Below are 18,828 nucleotides of genomic sequence, written 5' to 3'. Positions count from 1 at the left end.
AGTAATGAGAAATTAAAACCAAATCTTGAAACACCTTCCTCCCCACCCTTCCCTTCTTCCTGGGCTCAACTTCACTCCCAGTTTTCTCTACCTTCTCCCCCTGAGCAGCACAGGGGGACAGGGAATGGGGGTTGCGGTCAGTTCATCACACATTGTCTCTGCCACTCCTTCTTCCTCAGGAGTGGACTCCTCATGCTCTTCCCCTTCTCCAGCGTGGGGTCCCTCCCATGGGAGACAGTCCTCTACGAACTTCTCCAACGTGAGTCCTTCCCACAGACTGCAGTCCTTCAAGAACTGCTCCAGCGAGGGTCCTTTCCATGGGGTGCAGTCCTTCAGGAAAGGACTGCTCCAGCATGGGCCCCCCACAGGCTCACAGCCTCCTTTGGGTGCATCCACCTGTTCTGACATGGGGTCCTCCATGGGCTGCAGGTAGATATCTGCTCCCCTGTTAATCTCCATGGGCTGCAGGGGGACAGCCTGCCTCAGCATGGTCTTCACCACAGGCTGCAGGGGAATCTACTCTAGAGCCTGGACCACCTCCTCCCCCTCCTTCTTCACTGACCTTGGTGTCTGTAGAGTTGTTTCTCTCACATATTGTCACTCCTCTTTCCGTTGCTGTTGGCATTGCGTAGTTGTTTTTCCCCCTTTTTAAATACGTTATCACAGAGGCGCTTACAACCATTGCTGATTGGCTCAGTCTTGGCCAGTGGCAAGACTCCATCTTGAAGCTGGCTAGCATTGGTTCTATCAGACATAGGGGAAGCTTCTAGCAGCTTCTCACAGAAGCCACCCCTGTAGCCCCCCTGCTATCAAAACCTTGCCACGCATTCCACCATTCCACCCCTTGCCTCTGTGGATCACGTATTTAAGAATTATCATTAAAATCCACATTCATTGCACAAACTTCACTCACAGCAACAAAAATAATTCCCCACACCAAAATAAAAATAACACCATCAGAACACCAAACTAAAGTGGACAAATTATACATAATCCACCCCTCATCCCTTCACCACAATTACAAACAAAAGATTTATTCTTCCCATCTGCAGGTGATGTCCAGCCACTTCCTGGGAAGTAGGTCTTCAGTATGCGTAGCAGCTGCTCCAGAAGACAAATGTCATAATAATGAATGCCCACCCCCCCCCCTCCCTCCTCCTTTTCTTAGCTTTTATAGCTGAGCAGATGTCGTATGGAATATCCCTTTGGTCTGTTTGGGTCAGCAGTCCTGGCTATATCCCCTCCCAAGATCTTGCCCATGCCTAGACTACTGGGTTTTGGAGGTAGGGGAAGGGAATGTTGAAAAGACAGCCTTGATGCTGTGTGAGCACTGTTCAGCAGTAGCCAAAACACTGGTGTGTTAACAGCACCTTTAATACATATATATCTTCTAACCATCCTATTGTATTGAATTCTCATTACTGAAATCCCCTCTTACCAACACAACGTATACTTAAACCATCTTTATACCAAACATTCAGATTTATACATTCTCATTAACCCCTATCCTTTAACAGATAGATAGTATTCTCCCATTTCATGGGCTTCCTCCACTCCTCCAAATGTTCATAAGAACAGGCTATGACTTGGGCCCCATTTGTCAAGATGAGCACTCAGGACAGGAGAAGCAGCATGTTCAATTGTTGGGCACCAACACCGGCTTGGTTTAGGTCATCATTGCACTTGACCAGTTCCTTGCAAAACTCACTCTTTGTTGGTTCAGATTGTTCCTGCTACATTACTTCCTTTAACATACAACTCATCACAGATTATTTTTCCCCCAAGGTTAAATATCCTTGAGGCACACACCGAGTCTCCCCATCCTTCTGCATTACACACCAAGTATAACCAGGTCTTTGAGCGAAAACAATTCCATGAATGGTTTTGCCTTTTTGCAAGGGAGGAGCAATCCATACTGCCTTCCCCAGCCATTTCCCTATGTATACTACAGGGACCTTATGTCCTCCTACAGTATGTAGGGGCTTTGTTTGGGCAGAACCAGGATGGACAGCAGATCCTCTGGTGTTAACCAGCCAAGTGGCTTCTGCTAAATTATATCCCAGGGCTTCCATGCCCCATTGCCCAGTGCTCTCAACATCTTTCTGGAGGTTTGTGGGTGATAGGGTATGTGTGATACACTCACTCAGTGCCATGTTTCTTAGCCCAAGAGTTTATGAGGTTATTTTGGAAATGAGTCCCATTGTCTGACTTGATTCTTTCTGGGATACCATGTCACCACAAAATTTGCCTTTCAAGGCCTAAGATGGTGTTTCGGGCAGTGGCATGGTTTACAGGATATGTTTCTAGCCAACTGGTAGTTGCTTCCACCATGGTGAGTATGTAGCGCTTGCCTTGGGGTGTTCGTGGCAGTGATCCAATATAGTCAATTTGCCAGGTGTTGTGGTTTAACCCAAGCTAGTAATACAACCACAATAGCTACTTGCTCACCCCCTCTCCCCCAATAGGGGAGAGAATCAAAAGGGAAGGGAGAAACTTGGATTGAGATAAACACAGTTTAATAAAATAAGAAAATACTAACACACTACTAGTAAATATGCATGTAAAATAGAAACAGAATATAAAATAAAAGATACTCAATGCAATTCTTCATGAACTCCGTCCACATCAAGCAGCCAGTCCCAGGAAACAGCATCTGGTCCCAACAGCTGATCCCGGAGAGAGCAAAAAAGGAAAAAGGCAGAAAGGCCCAGAGATCTCTGCAAAACGTCAGGGTGACAAAAGGCTGAACTAACAAAGGTCCCGAACAGAACCCCCCCGGCTCCAACAAAAAGAGCGAAGAAGGCCAAGAGAACACGAGAGAGAGACCGAGATCCCGACTTTCCTTAAATATGAAGCATGACTCTAATGGGATGGAATACTCTTATTGATCAGTCTGGATGTCAGTCAAGGTCTGGTCTGCCCCATCTATGCCCCCCTTCCTCGATGCCTCACACCTGTGGGCAGAACGCTCAGAATGTCCTTGGCTCTCAGACCAGGGCAATTAAAAACATTAACTGTCCTGGGGTGTTATCTTCTTGTTCTCAAACAAAGACCAAATAATGGCCATGCTAGCTATGAAAAAGAAAGGTTTCTAACTGTATGAAGAAAATTAACTCATTTTCAGTCAAACCAGCACACCAGGCCTCACCATATCGAAAACCCAGCCACCGCCCTCTGTTCCAGGGAGACTTTACTCGTGTGGCTCTCTTCATTGCAGCACATTTCACCTTCACATTACCTGTGTAATGGCCTCCTTGGTCAGGTCCACCCCTCAATCACGAGCCCATCTGTATGTTGCATCTCTCCCTAGATGTTCTGATGTTTCATGGGCCCATTGAGCTACAAATAGCTCACCCTTACGCTCCCAGTCCAGGTCCACCTGAGCTACTGTCACAGAGGCATCCTAAAAGTCAATTCAGGCAGGCAACAAGCTCCAAACAGACTTTATTCTAACCAGAACTGTTGAACAGAAACCAACTAAAAATGGAGTTTATCCAAAATTATTCAGATCTCTGATAACATTATACAACACAGGTTCGGATACCAGTTAGGAGTTTAATTACTATACAACTGACTCAAATCTCAAGGGGATTAGATCCCAAAACTAGAATAATTATTCAAAATGCACATCTTCTCACTTTGTGTCAAAGTGAGGACTCTCATGGGTTCCCGTATTGCTTATCAGGTCGGTAAGGTATCTCAGTCCCCAGGGAATGTTCCTTAGATGGCCAGTCTAAGGACAAGAGTCTTCAACTGCATGCCCACTGTTCCAAGGAAGACCAACTCAAAGGGGGTCTCCAGCAGTCTCCATTCATACCCTAGTTGAATCTGAGCTGTGGTCACTTATGGTAGTTGTCCAGAAACTTCTCTAAACCAAGGTGTCTCATTGGTCAAAGGCCTTGTCTGTTGACCAATGGGTGTATGCATGACCATAGTTGTCAATCAGCCTAGAAGTTTCTGTGGGTCAGCAGTTGGGGAGAATGCATCTGCCATAGATACTTCAATTTTGACAGCCTTGTCTACCTGTTTCAATAGTCTTCAGTGGCGTGGCTTTTGGGCATGTGAGCATCTACATGTTGTACCTTTAGAGTGTTTTCTACCTGAGCAGCGATGTCCTGCCACAGTAGCAGCCCAGATGGGTTTAGCCCTGCACTGCCAATTGACCTTCTTCCATTGCTGTAGCCACACCCATAGGGCATTAGCAACCATCCAGGAGTCAGTATAGAGTACTGGCCACTTTTCTCGTTCAACAATCTCTAGGGCTAGTTGGATGGCTTTCAACTTCTGCAGACTGATTTGACTTATCTTCTTCAGTGGCTTCAATGACTTGTCGTATGGGACTCCACACAGCACCTTTACACTTCTGATAGTTTCCCACAACATGACAGGATCCGTCAGTAAACAAAGCACAATGCCTTTCATCTTCTGATAATTCATTGTACGACAGTGCCTCTTGGGCACAAGCCACCTCCTCAGGCAATGCTCCAAAACCTCTGCTATCTGGCCAGTCCATGATTCCTGGGCACTTGTGGTTCCCCAGTTGAGCTTGTTGTGTGATCAGTGCTACCCACTCCGTGTAGCACGGGTTGCGTGATGCATAGAGGGGACGTTTCCTTTGAACATCCAGTGTAGCACAGGCAATCATGGTGCTAAGAGGAGGTATATTTCTGTACCAACAACTTCTGAAGCATCTTGAACCCCCTCCTATGCTGCTAGTAGGGGTGTATGGGCTTCTGATCCCTGATACCCCTGGATCCAAAACCCTAATGGTCAACCTCAGGTTTCTCCTGGTGTTTTCTGCCAGAGGCTCCAGGTGAGACCATGTTCCCTGGCTGCAGTATAGAGTACATTTTGCACAGCTGGTCCTGTCCAGACAGGCCCAAGAGCTACCACATGAGCTATCTTCTGTTTGATCTGCTCAAAGACTTGTTGTTGCTCATGGCCCCACTCAAAATAGTAGCTCTTTCAGGTCACTCAATAGAGAGGGCTCACAAGCTGACTATAACCTGGAATATGCATTCTCCAGAATCCCACAAGGCCTAGGAAAGCTTGTGAGCTTTCTCTAGCCTGGCTATATCAGTCAGTAGAGCAGGAGACTCTTAATCTCAGGGTCGTGAGTTTGTGCCCCATGTTGGGCACCAAAAAGGACTCTAGGGGGTTGACCGCAATTGCATGCAAGGTGTCTACCAAGACACTCTATCAATCCCCCTCCTCAGCTGGACAGGAGGAGAAAAATATGATGAAAGGCTCATGGATCAAGATAAGGACAGGGAGATCACTCAGCAATTACCATCAGGGCAAAACAGACTCGACTCAGGGAAAATTAATTTAATTTATTGCCAATTGAATCAGAGTAGGTTAATGAGAAATAAAACCAAATCTTAAAACACCTTCCCTCCACCCATCCCTTCTTCCTGAGCTCAGCTTCACTCCTATTTTCTCTACATCCTCCCCCTGAGCAGCGCAGGGGGACAGGGAATGGGGCTTAGGGTCAGTTCATCACATGTTGTCTCTGCCACTCTTTCCTCCTCATATTCTTGCTCTTCTCCAGCGTGGGGTCCCTCCCATGGGAACCAGTCCTCCACAAACTTCTCCAGTGTGGGTCCTTTCCACTTGTCCTTTCCATGGGGTGCAGTCCTTCAGGAATGGACTGCTCCAGCATGGGTCTCCCATGAGGTAACTAGTCCTGCCAGGAAACCTGCTCCACTGTGGGCTCCTTTCCCCATAGAGTCACAGGTCCTGCCAGGATCCTGCTCCAGTGAGGACTTCCCATGGGGTCACAGCCTCCTTCCAGCACATCCACCTGGTCTGTCATGGGGTCCTCTGCGGCAATGAGGAACGACGCACACCGGGACGCAGACAAAGATGCACACACAGGCAGAGATCTTGTTAGTAGTGAGAGCAGAGCCGGGCAGAGTAGAGAGCTGAGACAGGCTGAGGCCCTCTTTATTAGCCATTGACCATTTATAGGATTTACAGATACGGGCCTGGACTAAGTTGTTTTATCAATAATTGTTATTAAAAACACACCACACTCATGTTATGTCTGTTTCAGTTACGTTCCCACTCATTCACAGACCAGGCCCAACGACATTCACACATCACATGTACTTGGGGACAGTTATCCGGCCCGAGATACCATACTCACGAGTCTGGGCTATCACTCTTTACAATTATGAGAAACGTACTTCAGCACAACCTGTCCAAGGCCCTTTGTATTTTGACTAGTTGCTATGATCTAATTATGTTAGTACTATTTCTTCTTTGACCATCCAGATGGTCATGTTAGTATTCCTTTGTCATCCAGGTGGCTGGAACTGCACATCTTGCTTTCCCATGTCTTTGCTTTCCCACAGTCCTCCACTGGCTGCAGGTAGATATCTGCTCCACCGTTAACCTCCATGGGCTTCAGGGGGACAACCTGCTTCACCATGGTCTTCACCACAGGCTGCAGGGAAATATGCTCCTCTGGCTCCTGCAGCACCTCCTCCCCCTCCTTCCTCACTGACTTTGGTGTCTGCAGAGTTTCTCTCAAATATTCTCTTTCCTCTCTTCCAGTTGCTGTTGTGCAGCAATTTTTCCCCCTTCTTCAATATGTTATCACAGAGGGTCTACCACTGTCACTGATTGGCTCAGCTTTAGTCAGCAGCAGGTCTGTCTTGGAGCTGGCTGCCATTTGCTCTATCGGACATGGAGGAAGCTTCTAGCAGCTTCTCACAGAAGCCACCCCTGTAGTGCCCCGCTACCAAAACCTTGCCATGCAAACCCAATACAGAGTTTTCCCACCAAGTTTCTGTGATTCCTTTGATATCGCAACTCTCAGACTGGGCACAGAGCTCCAGTTCCTCCTGTTTGTTGCCCTGACTACTCGCACTTGAGGTGACTGGACTTAGGGTTCTTGCCTTTGGAGAGGTTGGGAAGCGTTCTGCACTACTCTGGTAGGTGTGCTCATCCACCCTGTTGCTTATGGATGTACAGGTGTCACAGTTGTGGACCCCACCCCCTAAGTTAGTTTAAAGCATAATTCATTAAGTCAGCCAATCTGCTAGCAAATATTCCCCTGTCTCTTCTAGATAGGTGGATCCTGTCTCTCCCCAATAGGCTGTATTTGTTGAATCAAGTCCCACGATCATAGAAAGCAAAGCCCTGGGGCAATGACACCAGCCTCAAAGCCAGGTACTGATCTGCACGATGGGTCAGCTTCTGCCTGCACCTCTATCCCTGACTGGCAAAACAGAGGAGAAGATCACTTGGACCCCTGCTGACTTCCTCCTGCAGCTCTTCCATCTGCTGCCTGAAGTGACTCCACCAGAGCACACCTTGCACAGGTGGAACTTGCATGCTTCTCTACCCAGGAGGTGGGGTGCACTTTTTCAGCCTTCCACCTGGACAGCAACTTCCTCCACTCATCCCAGGCTAGGTAGCTGATTCCTGTCAGCTGTGGAGTGCAGCCCTTGCCTCGTCTCTACCACTATGCTTCCAACAACCTCAAAGCACTGCCTAATAAACCCTTCTAATTCCCTGGAGATCTTAAGCTGATGGGCAGGCTTGCATAACTACCAGCTAGCCAGGGTGACTATCGGGGCTGCAGCCTAAGCCTGCGGGTGAGCAGAGCAGGCAGTAGCCCAATAACTGGCAGAGTGCGCAGCCCTTCCTGCGAGAACTGCTGATGCAGCTCCCAACAGACACCGATCCCTGTTTGCACACCCTGGTTGTTGGTGCTCCCTAGGGGCCAGCTATATGCAGCTTCGCCTGGCTTGAACTGGCTGCAGGGACCACCGGCAACGCCCAACTCTTGTCTGCCCCTCTCGTGAGACTTATTGCCAGCTGGCCAGTCCCTCCAACACACACAGTCAGGGGCCCAGAAACACCCTCAGACACTCCTAGAAATCTCAGAAGCCTTGCACTCCTATCAGCACGTGGCAACTGCTGCTGCCACTGCTGCTAGCATTGGCTTCCCGTGACTTGAATTGGTTGTGGGGACAGCTGCTGACAGGAGCAGTTTGTGAAGGACTGTATCCCATGGGAGGAACCCCATGCTGGAGCAGGGGAACACTATGAGGAGGAAAGAGCAATCTCCCTGTCCTTATCTTGACCCATGAGCTTTTCATCAGCCAAGGTGAACCAACCACAAAACCAAAGCCCCAGAATGAAAAAATATATATATACCCACGGATTCCCCAAAAGCTCCAGAATGAAAAAAAAACACAGATGCCCCAAAAACCCGTAACTAAACAAACAAAAAAAAAAAAACCCACCACAGATGATGCAAAAGCCCAGAACAAAAACCAGCAGATGCTCCAAAAGGCTGGGACCAAAAGAAAAGCCAGGAACCAAAGAAAACCCCAACCCCTACAAACCAAAAGGCTGGAACCAAAAAGTAACGTGGACAGCCCAGAAGCCTGGAAGCAAATGACCTCAAGACCCCAGAACTGCAAAATCCCAAAGCCCAAGAATCCAAAAGCCTCAAAATACAAGAACTCAAGATCTCCCCCCCAAAAAACCCAGACTCAAATAAGACCCCCCTCCAGAAAAAACAAAACAGACACTAGAACTCCAAAATTAAACCACCAGAACTGAAAAATACCCAAACAACCCAAACCCCCACAGTTGGACACCCCAAACAACCCAAATCCCCAGAACTAAAAAATAAACAAAAAAAACCCAAGCAACACAAAACACTGGAATCAATCACCACAAACAATGCAAGACCTCAGAAAGAATAAAACCCCAACCAACTCAAGACCCCTGACAACACACAACTCAGATGACCCAAAAAGTGGGAACCAAAATAAAAAAAGAAACAAACAAACCTGGAAACCCAAAAGTTTGTAACCAAAAAAATCCTCAACAACCCAAAGTCATGGAATGAAAAAAAACCCTGATGACCCAAAATTGCAGAATGAAAAAAAATACAGATGACTCAAGACCCTGGAGTGGAGGAAAAAAACCAACCTAACAACCAACCAAAAAGCAAAACACACACACACACAAAAACCAACCGAACAAAAACAAAACAAAACAAACCCACAAAACAAGAAAAACATCACCACCATCAACAACAACAGAAAAACAACAAGAAAAAAAACAAACAACCACACAGATGCAAACCACAGATGCTTCCCAAAGCCCCCATATGTGCACATCCCCACCCCCTACCTAATCCTGATGTACCCCACAAATGCACCCCACACACCCCATGTACACACACCACAAATGCACATGTGTACCTCCCCACGCACCATGCATGCACGTATCTCCTACCTCACACTCCCACACACACACCACGTGACACCTGCACCCACCCACAGAACCATGCACCACACACACTACACTCCCACACTGCTCTTGCCCACCACACTACCCATGACATCCACCCCACACACTACACCCCCATGCACACACCATGAATCACACACACACACACCATACACCTCACACATACCACACACGCCATGCTACACACACCTCACATATCCTGTGCACGCACCCTCCACACAAAACCACCCTCCCCTAAACTGCTATGATAATATAAGCTATATTGTTGGATAGGCTTGGACTTGGTTCGCACAGTTCTGCTGTTTTACCCATCTTTGGATATATCTACATTATAGCTCTGTAAAATAACTTTTTGGGGTAATTCTAAATGAGTTCTAGTGTCTTTTTTTCTTGTGTTTTTTTTTTTTTTTTTTTTTTTAAATACTTGTGGTTTCCTATGTATTATTTTAGCAGATCCTTCCATTTTCTTGAGTTTATGTAAGAATACTGTGTGTGTGGTTGCTTGTGGATTGTGTTGTGGGTTTGTTTGTTTTGGGGGAGGGGGGATGTTCTTTGCTAAATCACTTACATGGAAAAGTATGGTGTCGTGGTTGTTACAGACAAATGACATAGACCAAGTTCTTAAGTACAAACAGAAGTCTCCATTTATTGCCACAAACACTTTTTTATATAGTCTTTACCAGCTCAAGTGTCTTTTTGCTATTGGTTACAGGCTGCAATAGTAACATATCATTGGCTAATTTTGCTATCGTCAATGTTACTCTTTTACTCCCTTCTTTCTCACAGGTACACCTTAATATCTTCAAGGCTAATCTCTGTTCCCATACCCTTTGTCAGGGAATCCACGGACTCACCATAGTCCCCCACTATATGGCACTTCAGTTTCTTAATTATTTTAATACAGGATGGGATAAGACGTGGCCGACCAAGAGCAGACACAGTTCGTGACCTAATAAATGAAGGAGAGCATTCCTCTAGCAGAATACGTTGCAATATCTGCAACAGGGTGTTTCCACGAGAGAAATCACTACAGGCACACAAACGAATTCATACTGGTAAGTGAGGAGATTAAAAGGAAGATGTGAGTGGCTGACAAACACTTATTAAGCAGTTGGGAAGGCAAATAAAACCCCCTCAACCCATTAATATCTTATTGTAATTGTTAAATTCATCGTACTTTTCTCCCAGGGCTTCTTAGTGCAATCAAAGGAAATTCTTTCTGTAACTATTTCTGTCACAGGGTAACCGTAGCAGTAATTTGGGCTCTAATAGTAAAAGCATAGTGTAAATATTTTATCTGCTGTTGTCAGACTTCCTTAATAAGAGGAAAAAATTTTCCTGAGCTTGGTGTTCTGTACTTGGTAGTATTTTTTATTCTGGCTACCTCTTCTGTGATTTCTGTTTGCTTCTTCTTTTGTGTAGTTTTTACACGGTAATTGAATCATAGAATCACAGTATCATTTAGGTTGGAAAAGACCCTTAAGATCGAGGCCAACCATAAACTTAACACTACCAAGTCCACGTCCAAACCATGTCCCTAAGCACCACATCTACACGTCTTTTAAATTCCTCCAGGGATGGTGACTCAACCACTTTCCTGGGCAGCCTGTTCCAATGCCTGACAACCCTTTTGGTGAATAAATTTTTCCTAACATCCAATCTAAACCTCTCCTGGTGCAACTTGAGGCTGTTTCCTCTCATCCTATCACTTGTTACTTGGGAAAAGAGACCTCCGTGCCACAATCTCCTTTCAGGTAGTTGTAGAGAGTTGTAGAGAGTGATAAGGTCTCCCCTCAGCCTCCTTTTCTCCAGGCTAAACAGCCCCAGTTCCCTCAGCCGCTCCTCATAAGACTTGTTCTCTAGACCCTTTACCATCTTTGTTGCTCTTCTTTGGACATGTTCCAGAACCTCAATGTCTTTCTTGTAGCGAGGGGCCCAAAACTGAACACAGTATTCGAGGTGCGGCCTCACCACTGTCGAGATGATCACCTCCCTAGTCCTGCTGGCCACACTATTTGTGAAACAAGCCAGGATGCTGTTGGCCTTCTTGGCCACTTGGGCACACTGCCAGCTCATATTCAGCTGGCTGTCTACCAACACCCCCAGGTCCTGAAGCGTAGATGTAAGAGGAAAAAGTATCTTAAAAAGTAGCTGATAACTTGGACAGTGTCATACATTAGAAGTGTATCTTAAATGTTGAGAAAAGACTTCAAATGCTTAAAATCATTGTCCACTTGTCTCCCTTACTGTTTCCTCATTTATAACTCATTTTCTTAGGTGGAAGTGGTCACTTTAATTTCCTGAACTATATATATAAAGCAGCTCTAGAAGACAACTCTTAAGTTAGAATGTAGTGACAATTTACTTGATGTCCAACTGAGCTTGAACTGAAAGGGAGATGCAGTTTTTATACCAAGTAAATACACTTTTTATTTCTTCATGTTCCAACAAGACTGTATTTTGCAATAAAGTATGAACTCTAGTAGGCTCATAAAGCCTTGTCTCCTTTTGTCTCTTTTTCTGACTCAAATAAGACAAGTCTGTGGATACTAATATTAAACACCAGATTCTTCATGCCTTTTGGTCAAAAGATGTTTTCATTTCAGTTGCTTGAATTAGGTGTTGAACTTGTGTATTAAACATGGAATACTTAATTGAGCAGAACACACCTTGGTGTTACTCTTCTGACTTAGTGTTACCTTCTTTAAGTTGTCCTTTCTGAGGAGTGGTGGCATGGCACACCTTTGCAAACTTGCCACCCAAACATACTCTCTTGAGAGACAGAGAGGAAATACCCACTATCTCCATTCCTCTTGTTGAAATTTGCATGGGGAAGTCATTCATGATGATTTGCCTAAATTCTCGTCTGGAGTCTAGTCTCTTCCTACCTCCATTTATTCATTACAACTTTTTTTCAAATAGTCTAGTAAAACTCTCTAATAAGATACTTCTGCAACTTTATACATCCCTATATCAATAATCTCAGTTATTTTACCCTGGTTCAGTTTATATTAATGATAAAATGTATCTGTTTGCAACTGGAATTGTTTGCCTTTACTTTGTTTTACCTATAGTATAAGATGCTATCTATACAGTATACTCTGTATGTTTCATTCTATCTAATTACAAGTATCAGTTCTAGGACTTATCTCAGTGCTTTAGAAAAATTTTATGACCAAAAAAAAGTTCTTAAACAAACAAAACACTCTAAGCCCTCAGTCTTTTATGATATTCTCTGAAAGGTAGGATGCACTGCTCAAACGGAAAATATTGTCAAATTCTTATCTTCTCTGGAACTGCCCTTTCTAACTGCAGAACTACAAAACTGTAGACTTTCTGGAAACCTGGTCACTTCTAAGTTCACACATCTGCTTACATGATGAAGCAGAAGTTTTCAAAGGAGATCAGTGTGTAACATTGCTTGCTGCTGTCTCACATACCAAAATGAACAGAACTAAGGGTGACTCCTTGACAAGGAGGCATCTTATTTGCAGTTGCTGTAGTGCTCTGTCTGCCTCACTCAAATTCCTACTGCAGTCCAAAAAAAAAAATCTGGACAGTGACAGGGAGGAACATTCAGTCTTCTCTTGGAAGGGGGGATAAAGCAAAGCCCATGATTTTTCTGAACAGCTGTCAACCCATCCTTTTTATGCCTTCTAGAATTATCTTGTACTTCAACACACCAGAAGCTGACCTGAGTATAGATTATTTAAATAATGTGCAAGATTAGTAATATGATAAGGCAAAAATATTTTTTTTATTTTTCTGGGGGAAAAATGTATTATCCAGTAGCATTTAATACATACTTTAAACATCCATTTGGCATAAAAGTGCATTTCTGCTGTCCAGTACACTAAAGCTTTCTGGGTAGATGCAAGTATGAGTGCAAGTCTTAAGCCAAGGACCACCACTAGATGGCATGACTCTTCTATATTCAGCTTTCATAAATCTGTGTCTGTGGTTGTGGGTTTGGTTTGGGAAAGGGGTGAGTGCTTTTTTGTGTTTTTTGGTTGGTTGGTTTTGTTTTGTTTTGTTTTTAAAGGTGAAAGACCTTATTTGTGTGACTACCCAGACTGTGGGAAAGCCTTTGTTCAGAGTGGGCAACTCAAAACTCACCAGCGTCTTCACACAGGAGAAAAGCCTTTTGTCTGTTCAGAGAATGGTGAGCTCTCAGAGAATAACTTGTGGCTTTCAGAATTAGTATCAGTCTAGTACTGGGAATGTATGGATGCTCATGTGGCAGTGATCTATAAAAGCTTTGGATCTTAATTTTAGAGGAGCTTCTAGGGAACGGAGAAGCCACACAGAATCTGTGCATAATCACACAAATTTAGACAGAAAAATTGCATGCATATAAGCCAGGTTATCAGTAATTGTATCAGTTGATACCAATGCATAAAATGATTGGGCATGTTATGGGCCTTGCGATTAGCATGCTGTTTTCAACTGAATCCAGGTTTTTGTGGAGTAAGGAAGGTTGGATTCAGGAGCATCTTCATCCCATGGATGTTATGCTAACATGTCAATTGACTGCTTTTCTTAATGTATTCTCCATTGTTATTTTATGTTTTTAAGGCTGTTTAAGCAGATTCACACATGCAAACCGTCATTGCCCCAAACACCCAAATGCCCGGCTGAAGAGGGAAGAACTCACAGTTAGACTGATTAAAAAACAGACATCTGACAATAAAGCTGCAGCTGAGTGGCTAGCAAAGTAAGTTTACTTTTGGTGTGATCTATTTCTAAACTTATAACACAGAGTAGCCTGATAAAGTGTTTTATTCTTAAGGGTTAATAAAAAAGAGAAAATCAGTAAACAAACCCCAGCTGTTCCTTTAGTATGATTCAACCCAGTCTTGCTTTTTAAGTGCTGACTCCTGTTTAAGACAAAGTTCCTCATGAGGCTTTCTCATCTGTTTTTCCTTCTCTGCTTAAATGCTTCTCTTTGCTTGAACAACACCTGCTAATACCATGTTAGTTAGTGCTGCAGTCATACTGCTGAATTTGCATTTATGTAAGGAACGACAATTGTATATGCACAGGGGTAGAGCTGACTGGTGGGAAAACCATAGCAGAAAGATCTGTGTGAAGATCAGATATTCCTTGAGCACTTCTGCCCTTGAAATGCTGAATAAAGGAAACTTCTGACAGTTTAAATAGTGCTGTAAAAGGGCTGAAAAAAAAAACCACGAATGCAATTATTAGTCATGTGCAAGACAATACTTGGAAGGTCTTTGCTAGCTTTGAATGGTAGTTCTTACATAAACTGTACATAATTTAAAAGCATTCTCCGCCTCTGATCTTGTAGATACTGGGAGTCTAGAGAACAGCGTGCTCCCACTTTGAAAAGTAAAACAATCCAGAAAATGGATCAGGAACAGAAGGACCCAATGGGATATCTTCAATCTGATGAAGAGGATGACGAAGAGAAAAATAGCGGTCAGTCAGCTGCTCACCGACGCCTCCAGGAACAGCATGAACGCATGCATGGTGCATTGGCTCTTATTGAGCTTGCAAACCTAGCTGTGGCACCACTGTGACAGCAGCATAGGAATGGAGTCTGCCTTTACAAAATGGTGGCACTTGGTAGTCCTTAACCAGTTAGATCCTGGGCATAATCTAAGCACCTTATTTACTTATTATAGGCTGCTGTTCTGTAGAATTTATGAAGAATGTTGTCGCCTCATAACATGGGGTAAGAGAGTTGCACTTTTTGTAAGGTAAAAGACAAATGTAAAGTTTAAATATCTTGTAAATATAGAACTGCATAATGCAGGGTGGGCAAACTTCATGTTGTGGGAAGCTAGATTTTTGCAAGGTTAACTCATTTATTTGAAACGGTTTTCACAGGAAGCACTTGCTGAGCACAGTGTTTATGGCTAGCAGAATGGTACATGTGGCTAAAGAAGGCTGAGAAAAGGGAAAGTATTTATCTCATTGTTTAAGCAAAACTATATTAAGTGGTAGGTCTGAAGATACTGTAAGCAGCAACGGAACCAAGTTTTCTAATGTCAGTATATTTTTACCTATTATCACTAAGGCAGAAAGCAAAGCTTAGATATGTCAACTCGTAGAAGGGAAGAAACTGCTTCATGCAGGAAATTGTAAGATAGTTCAGGATCTTCACTGTGACTGCTCAAGATATGAGACTTGACTTTGCTATTTTATGTTTTTTTATTTGATCTCAGCAGAATCTCTTGGTTTGAGTAGCACTTGTTATTCCTAATGTATGATGTTAGGAACTTTTGCACATTGTTGGGTTTATCTAAAAATTATTAGCCTTGGAAAGTCTAGACAAAGGTAAAGAATTGGTAATATTTTTTTAGATATTTTTGGACCCCTTAATGATTTGTCACTTGCTTTTGTTAATAAAGGGGATATTGACAGGGTGGATTGATTTGTAATAAACTATTTTAGATCTCCTATTAGCAAACACTAAGTTTTAAAGTATTACTCTTATATGATTATTAGCAAATAGAAGCCTCCATACTTGCTGTACATAAAGCCACCTTATTACTTTACTTCAGGATAACATGCCAATTTTTTTGTTCACTAACTGTAACACAGCTATCAATTAAGCATGGCAAAAAAGTATTTAATATATAACCAGAAAACAGGCTTCCAAAGGTAGTTTTGAGTATGTATGTTAACTGTGTGATTTCATATATTTCCCAAATAAATGAAACATACTAGGCATCTTGTCACCTCATGAGTACTGTGTACTTTCAAATACCATTGTCTCATGGTGATCTTTTTCTGTATTTTGCTTGGAAGGCAACCAGAGATTCCTAATATGCTATGGAAATTTTGAATCCAAATTGGATAAACTCTTTAGTTGAGCTACTACTTTAAGGGATGTTAACAAGTCATATTTACTGAGCTGCTTGCTCTTAACTCCTTCCTCTCATCGCAGGTCAGGAAATTCAGATAAGAATTCAGACTTTCCCTCTTTCTTGAGAAGAAAAAAATTGTTCAATTACTTGATATAGACTGACTAAATGCATACAACTGTTTCAGAAAAGTAGTCTAATTCTACAGCAGAAACTGCAATTGTTATTTTCTCTGATAACTGATACCTGTTGTGGTAGAAAATTGTATTAACCCAGTTTGTTTAAAATAATGTATTCATTATTTTGGTGTTGGTCTTTTGGGATTAAAAAAATGAAACACTTCATAGTCATTTCAGGCTTCTTAGCCAATGTAAAACTACCTGGTAATTCATGGGTATGGGTTTAGAAATTCTCAGTTACATGCTTTTGACTGTTCAGTTGGCTGCATACAAATAGTCTGATCCCAAAATAAGCCTTGAGCATGAATCCGTTGTACTTGTGAGTCATAACTCTGAATTGCTTGTGAGTGGTGTTTCACAAGGCACAGTTGCAGATCCAAGTCATAACTTAATTCAGCAGAACTGGTTTTCCCAATCAACTGTAATGCTTTTGACAACTGGCACAATACTTCTTTCATTATGACAATACACTGAATTCTATGTAGCTGTAGAAAAAATTCAGACAGCTCAAGTACTTTTGTGTAAGTAACAACTTATTGGTGAAAAACCAAGTAAAAATCCTGAGGTGGAAGACTGCTTTTTGTTTTATTAAAAAGTGATTGCATACAAGAAATATTGAAGTGTTCTATACTTCATAAGATTAAGCTGTAGTTTGGCATGACAACAGCAGAAGAGTAAAAGCACTGTCATTTCAATAGGTGCTTTGAATAAAAAGTTGATTTAACTTTCAACTTTAGTTTACATGTGTGCCATGTTGGGGAATTTTTGCCTTGAGGCAAATTAAATACACATTTGTGCATAAATTAAAAAAAATATTGAAAAATACACCGGACAGTCCTACGGCCATATGCAGTTCTACAAGGAGTCTGCAAAGTTGCATTGCTAGCCTATTCCTTATATACACTTGCACCAGTACCGGTTCCATGAGTGTAGGCATGGGGTGCCTTGGCCCAGCACTGGATTCATCCCCCAGAGCCAGTTTTGCTGCCCAAAGGTGACCCCTGAGCACTTGCATTCCAAAATTGCTACAAGACAGTGCTGTGGCTGTTTCTTACCTCATCACCAAGGGAAACTTCACTCCCTTACAGGGACTCCTCCTGTCTCTGGCATTCCTGCTTCCAGCCAGTTTAACCCCTTCTGCAGTTGGGCATTCTTGCTTTCTATGCCAGATCATTCCTTGGTCACAAATTACCACTGCTGATCAGTTACAATTTTAATTTCCCCTTCAGCGGTGTTTGGTAATTCTTAATCCTTCTCTTCCTCATTTCTATAATCCTATGGTTCTGACATGTCACAGAACATATAGGTGTTTATGTTACCTGTTTGTTGAAATTTGACATATTATAAATTAACCTTCTCAAGCATGTTGAGAGACCAAATTTTAGTAGTTCTCTGACCAAAACTTTGAGAATTCCTTTGAAACAAAGACTAGATCTGATGTGATGTGGCAGCCCAAAACAAGTAAGGGAGTAGTGCCTAGAACTTCTTGAAGCAGCTTTAATCTAGAAATGGTGTGGTGGGTTGACCTTGGCTGGCTAATAGACATCCATTCAGCCCTGTTCTCTCACTCCCCCTCTTCAGCAGGACAAGGGGAAAAAACTCATCTCTCTACTCATCCAGATGTCTCTGGAGTCAGTCTTTCCATATTTACTTATCTATGATGCCAGACAATGCCAGGAGGGTTTCAAGGACATGTTAGAGGGGCTAGGATGCTGACATTACCTTGGTTGTCCAGGGGTATCCTTTATCCTTTGTGGACAGCTCTAAGCTTCTAAGAAGTAAAGTCCTTATTTCCAGGGCCAGGCTGTCCTTTAGTTTGTTTTACTTAAGCATGGACAGTACCAGAGTCTCCAGTAAAATTCCACTACCTCATTACATTATAGTGTATAATGTGAACTAATATATACATTAACAAAATTAATACACTTGCATAATATAAAGACTGATTGATATAATAGACAGGGAAGGGAATTTTCATAACACAATTCACATTGTAAGGATATGTGGAAGGAGTGTCTGCTCCTTTAAGGGTATCTGGTCAAAGGAGCCATAAACGAAAACATATAGAGACGAACCTGACAGATACATGTTAAGGGAGGTCCTGATAAGAACAAATCTTGTCAGTTGCACTAATTGGTAAGGATATGTGGAGTGTGAGAATGTTTTGGTTTTTTTTTTCAATTGGGAGGATAAGGGAGAGAGACAAACACAGAGTCATAAAACTAGGCCAATTAGTGTTAACACAGACAGCAATCAGAAACAAACATGGTCAGTCATACTAATTGATGCGCTATCAAGAAGCTGCAGACAAACTAAGACTTTGCAACTGATAAGGATGAAAGCCTTGCCAATCAGCCAATCACAACAGACTACATGACAGGAAGAGAGAACTGGCTTCCAGGGCAAATGGTACCTGTGGCAGCCTGCAAGGAGGGAGATGGATTTCTGCAGGAAGCAGGGGCAACTGTCACTTCTTATCTTGGCTAAAAGTTGTCCCTATATTACTGGCCAGTATCGGACTGCATCTTTTCTGGTGCAGA

General features: G+C 43.1%; 1 protein-coding gene across 3 annotated transcripts in view; it reads left to right on the top strand.

Annotated features, from left to right (window-relative positions):
* Positions 1-18,828, top strand: part of LOC135577098 (zinc finger protein 367-like) — a 33,449-nt gene that overhangs the window by 6,445 nt on the left and 8,176 nt on the right. Inside the window, exons 2-5 of one of the 3 annotated variants that reach the window (XR_010468691.1) lie at positions 10,184-10,334; positions 13,322-13,441; positions 13,855-13,993; positions 14,588-14,718. Coding sequence is in view for 2 of the 3 variants with exons in the window: in XM_065044793.1 (XP_064900865.1) it covers positions 10,184-10,334; positions 13,322-13,441; positions 13,855-13,993; positions 14,588-14,819 (642 nt within the window). In the remaining variant the exon portion in view is untranslated. Of the gene's footprint in view, positions 1-10,183; positions 10,335-13,321; positions 13,442-13,854; positions 13,994-14,587; positions 16,454-18,828 lie in introns of those variants that run through there. The other 2 variants (XM_065044793.1, XM_065044794.1) reach the window with 2 other exon arrangements.

Source organism: Columba livia, chromosome W (genome assembly GCF_036013475.1).
Source record: "Columba livia isolate bColLiv1 breed racing homer chromosome W, bColLiv1.pat.W.v2, whole genome shotgun sequence".
Classification (NCBI taxonomy): domain Eukaryota; kingdom Metazoa; phylum Chordata; class Aves; order Columbiformes; family Columbidae; genus Columba; species Columba livia.
The sequence above is the reverse complement of the archived record's forward strand: the minus strand, read 5'-3'. Positions and strand labels throughout refer to the sequence as shown.